Raw genomic sequence first — 16,968 nt, 5'->3', positions numbered from 1 at the left:
GTTGTAGATTCAAAATGTAGACATTTTAAAAGGCTTCTTTAGAGTGCCCTTCCTATTCTAAAAACAAAAAGGTATGCCTGAAAATAATTCCCCAGCAGATTCAAAGGAAAAATTTTTTCACCACTTAAGCTGGCAGACTGATGACGACCACACCCTTCTGTTCTTGTTGATGAACAAAACAGCAGGCTGAAATTTTGTCGTGGAGTTTTGACTCCTTTAGTACAGCAAGAGACTAGATAATACACAGCCTCCACAAATAAGCATCACTTCTTCACCTCTCATGTTCCATTCACCCAATATTTATTTAGTGCCTAATATCATCAACCAATTCCAAGAGGGAAATTCTAAATATATATCTCTCCAAACCAGTGATATATGACAATGCTTTTATACACATTCTACATATATTGGCTAAATTAACTAATCAAATGAAGGTATAATATTTTGTCAATAGCCATAATAGTGGATCAGAGCTTACTTAATTGTGTATACTGATGATTCCATGGAAATAGGTACCCGAGGTATGGATGGTCTCCCTGGGCCAGATGGTTTGCAAGGTCCCCCAGGTCCTCCTGGAACTTCCTCTATTGCCCACGGATTCCTCATCACACGTCACAGCCAGACAACAGATTCACCACAATGCCCGCAGGGAACTGTCCAGATTTATGAAGGCTTTTCTCTCCTGTATGTACAAGGAAATAAAAGAGCTCACGGACAAGACTTGGGTGAGATGACTGGCATATTATTTCTTACTATACATTTTGTTTTTGTTTTAAAAATCCCGTTGAGTTCCAGAGTAGCCTTGGCCAAAGCGCATCTCTCTATTCTTTTGGGGCTTCCAAACTGAAGACCATGTCAAGGGCAGCTGAATATATTCATTATGAGTTTTAAATAAATAATTTTTAACTTTAAACTCAAAGCATTAATTAGCCCAGCGTGAGGTACAATTCTTGGCCTAACGCAAGGCATTATGAAAAGGGCCACATTTATTGTTAGCTTAGTTATTAAGGAAACAGATTCCCTGAGCTCACTACAGTATAACAGCTGCTTGAGTGGGCAGTGTTTATAACTAATGGAAGATAGTTTCCTCTTTTCTGACACTGGTATTCATCAAGTTGAAAGACAAGTTTTGAAGAGAATATCGGTTTCTACATCAAAGAAAGTAAGGTCATTGCTTAATTACGCTAGTTTATAATTCTTAAAATAAGCACCTTAGCTTTATAAAGTATTATCACAGCAGTTTAAAGTTATATAAAGCACCACATTTCCATGTAAAATCTACTTCATTTAATGTGTTTCCATCCATCCTGTCTATGCTGGGGCGGAAAGTTTGCTTAATGGGATGCAGCTGGACTGGATGACTCTCAAGACCTCTTCCAATCCCCAAGATTTCTTTTTCTGGAATTTTGACTTTAGATTTTTAAACCCCATTGTTTGTCCCAGGGCTGCCTATTTTAAGGATTAGAATCCCCTTTGCCTTCATAACAACACTGAAGAAGATATTCTGGGCTCCCAGATTCTGGGGTCTTTGTGGTAAGAGGTCTCCTGAGGACTCTTTAGCTGTGCCATTCTGTGAAAACAGTTCTGCGGCAACAGAGACCTCCATAGGTCTGCTCTGCTTACTCTGTTTCCAGGGCACATGGTCACACTTGCCCGGCACCAGTGTAGGCACATCCACTTACATGGAAGCCAGTAGTCACAGGTCATTTTATGAAGCCAAATAAAGTAAGAGTTTACCCAGCTACTCTCTTCTTCCTCTTCTACTTTTCTTATTCTCCTTGTCATCTTTCTTCTGCTACTTTCCTTCTCTCTTTTGCTTTCTTTATGTAATATCTTCTTTTTCTAATTTTACAATCAACAAATCTTTGTTGTAAAAATACTCTTATCTTTTAGATAATTCTTTCTAGTCTTTCTCTGATAAATTATTTCCCTTTTGGTCGATTCTCTCTTCACAGTCACAGTTTAACTTATACCCAGAATGAAGCTTGTAAACTTAAAATCTTTAACCCATTAAGTCAGTAGGAACCATTAAAAATGTTTGAGCACCATGAAGTTAAAAAATATAATACAAAGAGAAAATGGGATCTGCTATCCATTATGCCACTACAACTTTTCAAAATGTATATGTTTGGTCAAACAAGGGCTATTGTGGATGCATTCAGACTTAGAGACTACAAACTAGCCCTGACTTGGTTACCATTTAAGCCTCAGAAGTGGGAAGACCAGGATAGGGCCCAAGATCCCAAGGGTGATCCTGAATAGCAGAGTGTCTTCTGGAGCTCACACAAGTATCAATTGATGGCTAAGCAAAAATTTAGAGGCAGCTAGAGCTTTGATGTTGAAACAATCATCTACCTGATCACATAAATATATGGTCTGTGTTGAATTAATGAAAAGATATGGGATATAAAAAAGAGGATGGAGGAAACAGATTGAATACTAAAACTATTCTGTCTGGGAGGGAAAAAAGAACATACTAAGAACCATTGGTCTGTTAAAGCCTTATAATTTTAGAATACAGGAGTCATTATGAGTTCATGAGATCACCCTCTCTTCGAAAATTTGGAGACTCTAACCCAGAATTCTGCATCATTGTGGGCAGCCTGCAGCACAGATGCAACTAAACACTCTTGATCTCATTATGGGCCCTACTTTTATATACTTCTTCTTTTTCTCTTCTTTATGAGACCAGGGATATTTCAAGCTCTATCCATATTAGTTTTATTTTTAAATTACTTTACAATTAAAAAGCACTTTCATATTTATTATTCAATTTGATTTTCATAAGTATGATCAAGAAAGATATAGTACAAGTATTGTTTTTTTTTTCATTTCATACACACACACAAAAAAAAACTGGCTAAGAGGTTAAGTGACTTATTCAAAACCACACACTCAGAAACTGATGGAGATAAGAATTGAATCTAACACCTACCAATTCTAAATCCATTTACTTTTTCAATTATACCAGTTTGTTGTTTACTTTCACATTATCTTGAGTCAGTTACCTCTTTCAGAGCCAGTTTTTTCTTCTGAAAAAAAAAATAAATTCTACTAAATCAAAAATTTTCAACCTGGGGAACTTTTGAAAAGATTACTAGGCACATTCTAAACTTATTGTATAAGAATCACCAATGGATCTGAAGATCCACCGGGTTTAAGAATTATTGGTCTTTTATCAGTCATTTTCAGTCTGAGATAAGCATACCCCTTTAGACACATAAAGAATTTCCAAAAGATATACAGGCATACTTTTAAAGGAATCAATTTTCAAATCTTCCACTTCCATGTGTTCTCTCTCCTAAAGTTGAACTGCCTGTGTATATGCTTTGTATAACCCCCTCTCCCTCATCTTCTTTCACTATCACCCATCTCCCACTTTATGTAAAAATCATACTATGGCACATTGCCTTGAAGCATGAAAGCCTCTGGAGGACAAATTCAGAGGGACAATTCAAAATATTTGTTAAAATCTCCATTGGCTGAGCCTCTATAATTCACTTCTAATTCATCTCATTAAGAAATTCATTTCCAATAAAAATTTACTTTTTATGTTTAGGAATGATCAAAATTTATAATATCTATACTTTATTATTTGTGAATTAATAATAACTATAATAATTATAATGACAGTTTAAAATAAAATATTTATCATATAAAGCCTTATGGTCACAGAAAGTTTTTAAAAATTATTTTAAAATTTTTGCTTTAGAGAAATATGATAGGAAGTCGATAAAAGACTTTCAAAAATAAAAAATACATTAGGACCAAACTGTGAGAGAAGTAAAATGGAAATATAATTTTCAAATGCAAAAGGAGCATTAAATAATTTCCAATTGCTTTTTGTTGTTGTTATTATTGTCTATAAATTTTAATTTAAAAAATGTTTGACAGTTAAGTTTGAGGAGAGGACAATGAGCACTTGAAATTTTTAGCATCATAAAATGCTTTTATTATTTGAATATTTTTACAGAAATCAGGCATTAATTTTGAAAGAATAATTTCCAATTGTTAAAGATGAGTTTATGTACTTTTAAAAATGTTTATTGTTACGTTTCAAATCATTACATTGGATGCATTTAAAAGAGTGATATAAAAGTGTGTTTTTAAATATAAATATTCAAAAAACACTAGAAACGATAGCTGACAATGTTGAAATGTGGTTTGCCAAGTCCCAGCCTCCAGCATTACAAAGTAGAATATAGAAGAGTGGGTTTGGAGTTGAGAGACAATAACCAATAACTTAATAACTGGGACAGTATCAATTTAAATTTCTGATGAAACATTTTAAATATCAACTTAAAAATGTGTGAGATATACATCATTTTTCATCATTCTTTTATTAATAAATGAGAAAGGAAAGGCCTGATCACCAGTAGAGATAAACTCTATTGCCCCTACCAGCCCAGAAATCCAAATGCTCTAGTTCTTTTTATTTTTTCCACTCACACCCTTCCTTTCTTATTTATTTATTTATTTTTTTACTTTTTATTATTCACCTGCAAACCTGTCTGCGGTCTCTGTGCATATTGGGCAACACTACAGTTGTCCATAGGGTTAAAGAGATTGCAAACCCACACAAGATCCATACTGGGGATGTCTTGGAAGAAGAGAGAGAAGTTGGGAGAGGAAATATCAGTATGATATTATAAGGACTCAGTGTATACCCTTCACTTGTCCCCAAGAAATCGTAAGACACTATTGTTTATCAGATGTGTCGCCAGTTTAAAAACAGTGTTTGTGGAACATAAAATGAGCTACCACAATAAATGTCTACGTAAATTGTAAGATATATCTTGATTTTAGACATTTTAAAATATAAGTAAATGTACATCTTATAATTGAAGAATTAAAGTAGCATTTATGGTCTAAGAAACATGGGCAAGTTTTTTATTTAAAAGGTTGTTTGTTAGTGTTTTAGAATAAACTAAAGTATCATCATGATGCAGTCCTTCATCTTTTTCTTCCCAATTCTTCCTAGGAACAGCCGGCAGCTGCCTTCGTCGCTTCAGTACCATGCCTTTCATGTTCTGCAACATCAATAATATTTGTAACTTTGCTTCAAGAAATGACTATTCTTACTGGCTCTCCACTCCAGAGCCCATGCCAATGAGCATGGAGCCCCTGAAGGGCCAGAGCATCCAGCCATTCATAAGTCGGTGAGACATTGGTATAGCTTTGACTTTTACCAATTCCCAGTTAGTTTAGCTAGTCAGAAATGAGTCCAAAGTTAATAATATGGTCATATTTCTCCCAGGTTAAGTAGAATAGAAGTGCCTTTATAATATTCAGTTCAGTATTTAGTTTGATCCATATTTATTGGTGATCTGTTTTTGACCAGGCTCCATGATAGACATAGTGTAATATACAGAGAGTTTACATGTAGAGTCTAGTCATTAGACGAGTATATGTAAATTAATCTAAAATATATCAGGTTTGAGCTAAGTGCTACAATAGATCTAATAAAAATATTATGAATGCATAGGGAAAAGGATCCTTAATTCCAACTGGAGAGATCTGAGATGACTTATGGAAGAAATGTATTTTGAACTGGTTACTCCTGGAAGAATGGGAAAGACTTGAAACACAGGCATTATTTATAAGGGGAAAGGACAGACTAGACAGAGAACATGGGAATGGGTAGTAGATTGATGTGTTTAGAATGTAGTTTGTAAATGTTACAAAGGGAGAAGAGATTGGATAGTTAGCTTAGACCCAGATGGTAGAAGGCAATCGGTGTCAGATTTTAGTTTGAAATTTATGTGGTATATAATGAGGAACCATGAAAAATTTCTGAGCTTTATTTCATGGAAGATTACAGAGCCATTGGTGTGTAATATGGGTTACAGAGAGGTTAGTCCTGAGGTAGAGAGATCAGTTAGATTGAAGATATTGCTATAATCCTGATAGGAGTGGATTGGAACTCTCAATGAGAGACATGTGTCACATTAATAGAATAAGACAGGATTTGGCATTTGATTATCTATGGGAAGGAGGAAGTGATAACTGAAGTTTGGAGCATGAGTAACTAAGACGAGGGTGGTACCATTAATAGAGATTTCTTAGAGTTTTGCCGTGTTAGAACCCTAGTTTTTTTCTTTTAATAAGTCTTAAGTGTTTTTATTATTTTAAAATTATTTTTATTTTTCAATGAGAGTTGACATTCAATATTTCATATTAGTTTCAAGTGTATAGCATAGTGGTTAGACATTTACATAATTTAGGAAGCGATTCCCCCCAATTAGTCTAATACCCACCTGGCACTATACATAGTTATTACAATATTATTGACTATATTCCCTATGCTGTACTTTATATCCTGTGAGTTAGAACTTGATCTCCTAGGCATATTAGATATTGCCATTTTTATTCTTATTATGACCCAATTTATCTAGGAATCTAGTAACCATAAATGATGAATCATTGGAAAGTCTAGTTTCTTTGACATTGAATATAAAGGTTAAACCTAGTCCAGCCTCTCTTAGTAGCAAATTCAGGGTGCCCTTTTAAATATATTTGCCCATATCCTTTGGGATTTTTTTGTGATTTTTGTCCATTCCAACTTTTAGGAGTTAAAGGTCCCCTAAAGATATTCCCTATTTTGTAGATGAACTTTGCCAAATCGGTTCAGTATTTCAAAGGTCCCCTCATATTTTTTATGAAAGACTTGGTAGACTCTGATGCTGTTTTACTTGATTTTATAGATTTAAGCCACATCTCCAAGTACCTGGATCCCTGCCCAGAATTCTGGATATGTAGTACTTCTCCAGATAGGCCAAATGGTTAATAAATATCTTTTGGACCAAAAATAATGGATGGGGGTTGAGAAAGTATGTTTCTTATCTTTTCCAGTTTACCAGACATTGTTCTTACCACAGTTTCGGCATTACTAATTGTCTACCTTCCAGTTGGGCACTTTGACGGCAAATAGTATGTGCAATACACTAAACCAAACTCTTAGAGCAATTATGGCATTGACTATTGTAAATATGAATTTAGGGCAGAATAGAAAATAAAAATGCTATAGCAGTGATTCTGTAGTTTCTTGAAAAAGCTTACAATTTTCATTTATAACTTTTTATGTATACCAGGAGACAGGGCTTATGCAAAAGCAATCCTCAAGGTATATTTTCTCCTTCTTTTCTGAGCATTGAAGACACTTTAATAGGCTTCTGTGCCAGAAAGGCTTCCAAAGAAGGACTGCTATTTCCCACATACTCACTCTGTAAATTGTGTTCCCTCTTTCTTTCACTTACTAGATGTGCTGTGTGTGAAGCTCCAGCTGTGGTGATTGCAGTTCACAGTCAGACCATTCAGATTCCTCATTGTCCTCAGGGATGGGATTCTCTCTGGATTGGTTATTCCTTTATGATGGTATAAAACACTCTTTCCTGTCTCTGTCTTCATATCCATCAGATCTACATTTCTTCCCAATAGGAGAAATCCTTGTCATTTGCATAATAAGAGCTTGACCTCAAATAGCTTCTGTCCAAGCACTGTGTTCCCCCTCAAACATTTTTTAGAACATATTTTTATAATCTTCCTATTGCTTTTGTTGCGTACCCTTGGTGTAGATACTATTCTTTTACCTCTGACCCTATTTCCTTCACTGGATTTGAATTTTTGGCCATCCTCAGCACATATATTTGTGTATTCACTAAGGTATTATATCACATAGGTGTTGTGACACATTTTTCTTGTCTTTTCTAGCACACAAGTGCAGGGGCAGAGGGCTCAGGTCAAGCTCTGGCCTCACCTGGTTCCTGCTTGGAAGAATTTCGTTCAGCTCCATTCATTGAATGCCATGGGCGGGGTACCTGCAACTACTATGCCAACTCCTACAGCTTTTGGCTGGCAACCGTAGATGTGTCAGACATGTTCAGGTGAGGTGCTTAATAGCTTTAGTTTAGTTTAGGTCCTTAGCTTCTTTCAGAGATGCTAGGGAAAAGAGAGGCAAATCATGGATGGTTTATACCCAACAAACGTTAGGAATTTAGTGGACCGTGTCCTTTATTCTTGCTTGTTCTCCTCATACACCTGACTCAGATCAGAAAAACAAACTTAGCTAATTTCAGGTACATGTGGTTTGAGATGGCTTGGTAGTAATTCTTCAGTAGCAAAACAAACAAAGCGAGGAAAGGTCATGTGACCTGCTCAATAACAACTGAGCAGCTGTTCAACTAGATTGAGACCATCCCAGAAATTGAAGCTGTAATCTGTCTTCCCTCCTGCAGTCCAGTGAGCTCTTTTCCCAAGATGTTTTCAAGTTTCTCATCCAAGCATTTAAATTAGTGAGACCACACATAGCACATGTACCTCAGGATACTTATTTCTACTGGAGTTTTTTTTTTTTTAAGTTTAAATTTATTTTTATATGTTGCTCTTTTGAATTATCATCACTTAATATTTTATTATGCATTATCTTTATGCATCTTATGTATTATATGTTATCATTTATTCATCAGTTGCTCAGATCCCCCTCATTCTAGGACTATTAGAAAAATGTACACGAAAAAGAGAGGAAGAGACAAATAGGCAAACGTAATAATGGTACAGAAAAGAGTCACAAAAATAACTACCAGTAATGGTTCTTAGGCCATACCAGTCACTGCACTAGATCATGGTGTTCAAAAGTTAACCATTTAGTCATCAGGATAGCTTCTTAAACACAAAAAGAATATTTGAGTGTGAATTTGAATCAATAATAGAATTGAAATACCAGAAAAGGCTAATCTGATTGTTTTGTTTCTTATTTCACAGCAAACCTCAGTCAGAAACGCTGAAGGCAGGAGACTTGAGGACACGTATTAGCCGATGTCAAGTGTGCATGAAGAGGACTTAACATTCTGAAGAATTACTTGTGTGTTTTTAAATGTGATATAAATATAAAATTCCCAAGATACAATGTCTCACTCTCCTCAACTTTACTACTCCTGCCACCAATGGTGCTAGTATATATGACCAAGAGGATATGATGACTGGTTACCATGAAGATTCAGATGTACCTCAGCAATGTGCGAGAGCAAGGTCACTATTATTTTTCTGCGAAAGAAATAAGAAAAATAAATTTACTTTTGGGGTCCAGAATGATTTTTTCCAAGGATTATGAAATGAAGATTATATATTTTGCCCAGTAACTAAAAAGACACATTAAATATTCAATTAAGAGAAGAATCACACTGAGTAAAATAAAAGACTGTATTTTGGGGGAAGAATTATTTTTCATGGTGCTACTAATCCTACTGTATCCCAGGTTTTTAATATAAAAGTATTAAGCTTATTTTGCTCTGTAAGTAAAGAATGTGTATATTGTGTAAAGCCTTTTAGCTCAGAATGTTGAGTCATTTAAATGTGACCTAACATGAGTCTCTCTTCATAGAAAATGTAGGAAAACCTAGAATGCAGACTGCAAGATTTTATATCCATGTTTATCGAAGTGAGAGAATTTATGTTATTTCATCGAGTTACTATGGAGAGTAAATTTATTTTGAGTTTTATCCCATAAGTTTTTCTTTGACTTTTTTTAATATAGGTCATTTTTAGTCAGTTTAATTATAATTTTAAGTGTTTATGTTACACACCAAATTAAAAAATCTAATGGAGCAATTTATCTTTTACTATATTCTCCAAGACACTCTTAATACCAGATGCTCCTGGTTTTAATTTTTCTTACATATTGTTTTTGCTCATCCCTGACTCCCGAATAATTTTGAGAAACAAAAATGTACAAAAAATTGATGTTTCTTTTCCCTGTGCTTCTTATGTAAGAATTGTTCTCCTGTGGTCTCTGCTTATACAAGAACTGAGAACACAACACTTAATCTCCTTTCTTCAATGACAAACCCAATTGATGTTTCCTATTTTTTATTCTAAACATTTTATTATAAATAGTCATAGAACACCTTATTTCCCTAATGTCATTTCTCACTTAAACATTTTTTAACTCACCAATATCAATTTAATTAAAGATATCGTATGTTGTAAGGATGGTTTGTTGTGTATCTCTTCAGCATATGTGTAAAAATATACTCATTTACAGATAAACTACACATCTACACATCAACAAGTAGTCCTTTCTCATAGAATCATTTAGAATAGTGCCAAACCAAAAGAAGTTTCTGCAGACTTTGATCACTCTAATAGCTGATAGAAAACGTACAGTAATATAAACTTTTTTCAGAGAAGAAAACATCACATTGCAAGGTATTTTTGAGATAATAAATTTATTAACAACATTGTGAGGTGGCTGAAAAAGGAAGCAGAAGTACTTTCTATTTGGGGAAGAATTCATTAATAATGTTTAAAGCCGATTAGTGAGTTAATATTCCTAATGATTAATAAGGAACACATGTAGCTCTCTAAAATAGTTGAAGTCTTGCTAAAAGTAAGATGCATTAAAAGCTTCTATTATAAAATTTGTTATAGCTAAAAGACGAAACAACCTAAACAATTTTGAGAATTTTAGACTCTAATATGAACCCATGTAAAATCTAAAGCTTAAAGTCTATGGTAGTAGAAGTTAGGCTCTAAACAATGGTAATTACCTAATAATAATATTGATTTCAAAACCAGCCAATTACAAATTCTAATTTTATTTTTCCATGTAGCCACATGCATGAAAACACTAATGAGTAATTGTAAATGAAAATGCCAATTATATCACATAGATTTTTCTACAGGCTGTACACTTAAAGGCTGCTTCTTGATTTACAGTTACAAACACTAATACCAGAGATTTTGCTCTTTGTGGCTTTCCCTCTCATTTTTATTTGGTTGAAAACTTTGGCTCAAGAAGAACCTCATAACATTTTAATAGTGGCGTGTGCTGCTAGTTTATGTGTTTCTTAAATCCCCTAACAATCCCCAGCCCTGCTTTGTTAAGGTACAGGAACTCAATCCATTCCAGGACCTTAATGTTGTTTACCCTCCCTTGCCATTGAATATTCAAAGATTATTCTTGATGTACCTGCTCTAGTAGTTACCTATAGTGAGTTTCGCAGTCATACAGTTAATGGTTTTCCCACATAGGTGGGCAATGAATGAGCTGTTTTGCTTAATCAGATACAAATAGTTATTACATGTACCAACAAATGATTATACACACACCATGTTGCTGTCACGCTCATCACTTCCAAGCTTCCAAAAGAGGTTTTATCGGATTCCTTATAATTGTACAGTGTCTTTTCTCACCCCGCCAAGTTTGAAAAACACTTTCTATTTTTTGTAGTCCCAAAGAGGTTCTTTGCCTCTATTGGCATATTTACTTGAAAACTCACTGTTCATGCCAATCCATAAGAAGTTTATGCATATGTTAATCACAAGAGGGCACTCTTGCCTATAAAAATAAATCAGCACATGTAATGGTTTGTTGAGGTCTTTGTTGATGGAGGTGGTAGAGTTATCTAAAGCCATGCCTCCAGATTCCTTGTTTTAAGCCTCATGTATTCTTTCATCCGCATAAAGATCAATAGCAAATATTTTAAGAAGTGGCCCAGGCTTCCAATGTCTGCATCCAAAATAAGGGACAGCTTTGCTATCAAAGATTCTCTTAAGAGTCTGATTAGGAGTTGACTCTGATATACTTCGCGTGCTTCTCAACACAAATGCAAAGAACAATCACTTTTGTTTGGCCAGGATTTTAATTGGCTCCTTTAGCAGAGACTCTTTATTCTCAGGTGGAACTATACAAACATCATCCCTAGGCAGCTCCAAAATAAATTGAATATTATTTTTAAACAATATGTAATTTCCATTTTAGAGCAGTGGTTTCTAGAGTGTATTCAGGATGTTTGGAAGGTTTGTATGGTGGAAATACTCATAAACTGTGACCCTGATGGAGTAAATCTGGATAGGCCAGTTGCCCAAGTTCCACAGTAAGAAACATTCATTAAATACTTATTAACTGTAGGCACCATGATAGATAACAATTCAAATTCAACACAACCAGAAGGATATGTAGTCAGCATAATATAGTCCCAAGAGGAGGTATGCTATTTGATCTTTGACTACCAAATCTTACCAATTCTTCCACACTAGGATAGATCATTGGGCTTTTGCTAGCAGTAGCTGTCAGGGGGAAGCTGCCTCACCAACCTATTCCCTAACACATGGACAGGCTAAAATCACATTTATGTAACCTTAGTTCTGTATTTCTCTCTGAGTAGATGGCATGCCCAACACCCAATCCCACAGGATGACATATTGTTGACATCATACAATTTATGCCAGACATGCTCTGTTTTCCTCCTCCAGATTCACACGGCATTCTTCGCCCTGCGTTCTGCCCCAGACAGTTCCTGTGCTCTCTGGCTTCTGGTTTGGTTCAATCAATGGGATGTCCCCAGCAGGATAGCCCAATGAGGGACAAGAATGAAGTTAGGATATTTATTTTTATGGGGCCTATGGGGTCACCTCAGGTTGGTTTGTGCTCCTCAATTTAATGTTCCTGCACCTCTCAAGATGACCTGCTTTTAATGATGTCCACCTCTGATTCCAGTAACCTCTTCTCATCTCTTCAGGTCTGTGTTTATAACAATAAGTCTGCTGCTGCTGTGCTGCTAGCCCTGGATTCCTGCACTATCTTTGGTGGTTTCTCTTCACAATACCTATATCTTTCTAATTAAACTCTTTTCAAATTATCCTAATTTAAGTGTGTTGTCTGTTTGCTGTTGATACCCTGACAAATGCACAACTGCTGCTGGTTTCCAAAATTTAGTGGCGGTGCTTTATTCTATATGTGGCAAATTGAAGGTAAATTGATAAAACTGACATGCATGATTAGCATTTCCACTTTGAACTTAGAGATAGGCTAGCAGAAATATGACTTAACATCACTTAATCTAAGACCTAGTTTACCAAGTTTTATTGGAAGTTGTGTCCCAAGGTTCTTACAGCGAAATGAGGCAAAGTAAGTTCATTATGATAGTAAATTATTTAGCTTTTTCTAAATGCTGTCCCACTGTATCTCTAAAGGATGCATTTTGACTTCACCCCAGGAGGTCATTGGCTTGCTCCATCCTACTCCAAATCTCAGCTGCCTCATTGGCAGAATAGATTCAAGTACCAATAACTAATCTCTGAAAGTTTCAGGAAGAAAATTCATAGTAGTACTATTTCTACCAGAGAAATCTACCAAGCCAGGTATATACATCTGTGCTCAGCAAAAAACCCAAAGTATTACTAAGCCAGGAAACAGACAATTTAAGGCATCTAAAACAAGTGGTTTTCTAGCCTCAAGAGCCTCTGTGGATGGTGAGCCTGAAGAAGTAACTACTTCAGATCTGCTTTCCTTCTGTTCGTTGAGGGAACCAGAGCAAATACTTAGACTTGATATTACAGAAGATGGGACAGGCTCTCAAATCAAAAGCAGTCTGAGACTACTTGCTAATTTCAACCGAGGCCACATGGAGCCTACCAAGAAGTAAATAGACTTCCGTTTAAAGACAAATAATTGTCTGGTTTAATTTCTTTGGGGCCAGTAAAGTACCGGACTATCACAACCACAGGGCAAACCAGATGTCATATCTTTGTGTCTTTCTCTTACACAATAATTTGACCTTTGTTTGAGCTCTAAGGAAGATTATCTCTGATAGCTCAGTAACAACAGGAGTAACACCTTACATTTGTATAGTTCTTATTCAAATATCATTCTTCACACATTATTTCATCTGAGCCTAAATAACCCTGATGTAGTCAAACAGTGCAAGAATAGGATGGCTAAGTGACTTTCCCAAGGTCACAGGACAAGTTACTAAGTTCTTTTCCACTCAAAATCTAATCACCTAGTCATGAAGATGCCTATATCAACTCAGAATCTTATATGGTGGAGATTCTTGGCACTACAGAGGTCTCTGCCTCATCAGAAGTGATAAATTGCGTGTTTTGAAAACCTTGGTTCCCAGTCAAGGGCGAGTGTTTTTCCCAGCACCATTGCAGCACCCGAGACACTTAGACACAGAGGACTTATAGTGAATCCACTGCATCTTAGGATACTCTCGTCTGTCTGTAGCTAAAGAAAACCTTGTGAATCTGTCCTGGTCCCCATCTCACCCGAGCTTCTTCCAGGATCTTGAATCCAGAGGAGCTCCTGGAATTTGAATGCTCTGGTCTGCAAACCCTCCAGTGCTACTAGTGTCCCAGTAAGGACACTAAACATGAAACCATGCAGATACTATAATCTATTGTAGACAATGCAGAAACTACTGTGTGGATGGGAAACTTTATTAAAGGAAAGTTTGTTATATTTCATTTACATTATTATACATAAACACACAGAGAAGCAACTTGATTTTGCTGACTATAACCTCCATTGGTCATATTTCACATGCAATAGTTTTCCTTATTTGGCTTCCTTCAGGAAAAAAAAAAATTAGGCTGGGAATCAGATGAACAAACATCAAGTCGACTTGGCCAATTATATGGTTATTTATCAGATTAGAGAAGCAGTAAAAGTTAAAGGTAAGTTAAAAAAAAAGTCTAAGGTAAAATAAGGTCCTGCTTAGCTTATAATAATCAGTATAGTAAGAAGCCAGCCTTTGAGATTACTGGGTTCAAATATGTTCTTGAACAGACCATGTACTTTCAGATGTGGCAGCTATTGCCCACCTTTAAAGCCAGCAGCAGCACAGAAAACTCCATCCCCCGCCACTCAAGCCATGAAGTGGAAAGAGATAGCAGCCTAAAGCCACTTTCACAAATACATATTTTTCCTGCTCAGAGAAATCAGTATTTTCCTTTGACCTCTCTGAGCAAGTAAAAACAGCCATGGACACATGACAATGTGCTAAGGCTTTCCTCATTACAGCTCTATCAGTTTTTCTTCATCTATTTTGAAGATCTCTTATTAGAGCATAAATATTTATGACTTTTATATCCTCTGATGAAATGATCTCTTTATCATTGTGATAAAGTTAGCATGGTAAAGAAAATGTTAATTTTTTTGCTCTGAAATCTACATAGATAGCAATATAGCCATCCAGTTTTCTCTGTGTTAGTGTTTGTATGGTATATTTTTTCCATCATTTTACTTTGAATCTATTTCTGTCTTCATAATTGAAGTGTATTTCTTATAGGCAGCATATAGTTGGATCCTGCTATCTTATACAATCTAACAATCTTTGCCTTTTAGTATACCACATTTAATGTGGCTATTTTGGTTAGCTTTAATTCTATCACCTTGGTATTTGTTTTCTATTTGTGCCATTTGCAATTTATTAGCTTTTTAATGCTTTGTATTAGATTATTTTTCCAATTCTATTTTATGTTCTTCGTGGCATATTAATTATAACATTTTGTTTGATTACTGTTTTAAGGTTTAAAGTACACGTTTAATTTATCACAATCTACCTCTTCATGTACGCTTATAAATGTAACAATAGTATACTTTCAATTTGCCCCTCCTGATCTTTATTCTATTATTTTTACACACTAACTTTAATGTTATAAAACCACATTACACCCTTATTATTCCTGTTTTAACAGTACATTTTCTTTTTTATTTTATATAACTCATATACCAAAAAATTAACCCTTTTAAAATGTATAATGCAATGCTTTTAAGTATATTCACAAAGTTGTGCAACCATCAGCATCACTGTCAAATTCCAGAACATTTTTATCACTCCACAAAAAACTCCATACCCATTAACAATGACTCCCTATCTCTCTGCCATTTCTCCCTCCCCCCAGCCTCAGGCAACTACATTTTCTCTCTAAATATTAGCATACTCTGGACATTTCATATAAATAAAATCATACAATAAATGGTCTTTTGTTCCTGGTTTCTTTCACTTAGCATAATGTTTTCAAGACTCATCCATATTGCAGCATGAGTCTGTACTTCATCCCTTTACTTTGTAACATTAAACTAGCAATTTTCAAGTAAACAATTCAAGTGGCATTTAGTACATTCACACTGTGTTCAACAATCACCTCTATCTAGTTCCAAAATATTTTCATCATCCCGAAAGAAAACCTTATACACATTAAGCAGTTACTCCCCACTCCCGGAAGCCCCCGGAAGATATTAATCTGCTTTCTGTTTCTATGGATTTACCTATTCTGGATATTTTGTATAAATGGAATCATACAATATGTGGCCTTTTTGCCTAGTTTTTTAAAATTAGCATAATGTTTTCAAGGTTCATTCATATTAAAGCCTGTGTGACTATTTTAGTCTTTTTTACGTTTAATAATAATCCATTGCATGGATGCGCCAAATTTTATTTATTTATTTGTTTGTTTGTTTGTTTGTTTGTTTATATGATGAGATTGGTTAAATAAATCCAATAACTTTCAGCTGTATACTTTAACGGTATGGCATAACATATATTTACACTGTGTGCTCACCTCCCATAGTTAGATTTCTTTCTGTCACCACATATTTGACCCCCTTTACCCCATCTACATTGCCCCTCCACCCCACTCCCAACCACCTGATAAGAACTAGTCTAGAGTCCATATCCGTGAGTCTCTGTTCGTATGTCCTAGTCTCTTGTTGCTTCTAGGTTTATAACCCACATATAAGTGATAGCATGTGATTTTCAACTTATTCTATCTGGCTTATTTCGCTCAGCATGATTATCTTGAGGTCCATCTATGTTTTCGAAAATGGCAATATTTCATCTCTTCTTATGGCTGAGTAATATTCCATTGTATATATGTTCCACATTTCTTTATCCAATCATCTACCGTAGGACATCTTGGTTGCTTCCATGTCATGGCCACTGTGAATAATATTGCTATGAACATCCATGTGCAAATATCTTTTCGAAGATGAGGTTCCAAGTCTTCGGGTTAAATACCCAGGAAAGGGATTGCTGGAACATATGATAGATCAATTCTAAGTTTTTTGAGGAATCTCCATCCTGTTTTCCATAGTTACTGTACCAATTTGCAGTCCCGCCTGCAGTGTATGAGGGTTCCTTTTTCTCTGCATCCTTTCAAACATGTATTATTTGTCCTGTTGAT

General features: G+C 35.4%; 1 protein-coding gene across 8 annotated transcripts in view; it reads left to right on the top strand.

The window, feature by feature from the left end:
- COL4A5 (collagen type IV alpha 5 chain) overlaps positions 1-9,984 on the top strand; it is a 244,038-nt gene extending 234,054 nt beyond the window's left edge. For 6 of the 8 annotated variants that reach the window (XM_039879706.1, XM_039879704.1, XM_039879703.1 and 3 more), the window contains 5 exons: positions 513-725; positions 4,982-5,159; positions 7,260-7,374; positions 7,711-7,883; positions 8,761-9,984. In XM_039879706.1, coding sequence (XP_039735640.1) covers positions 513-725; positions 4,982-5,159; positions 7,260-7,374; positions 7,711-7,883; positions 8,761-8,842 — 761 coding nt within the window. In that variant the 3' untranslated portion in view covers positions 8,843-9,984. The remainder of the gene's footprint in view (positions 1-512; positions 726-4,981; positions 5,160-7,259; positions 7,375-7,710; positions 7,884-8,760) is intronic. The other 2 variants (XM_039879700.1, XM_039879705.1) reach the window with 2 other exon arrangements.
- The last annotated feature ends 6,984 nt before the right edge of the window (positions 9,985-16,968 follow it).

This window comes from Pteropus medius, unplaced genomic scaffold, assembly GCF_902729225.1.
Source record: "Pteropus medius unplaced genomic scaffold, Ma_sr-lr_union100, whole genome shotgun sequence".
Classification (NCBI taxonomy): Eukaryota; Metazoa; Chordata; class Mammalia; order Chiroptera; family Pteropodidae; genus Pteropus; species Pteropus medius.
This window is presented reverse-complemented; position numbering and strand designations above follow the sequence as displayed.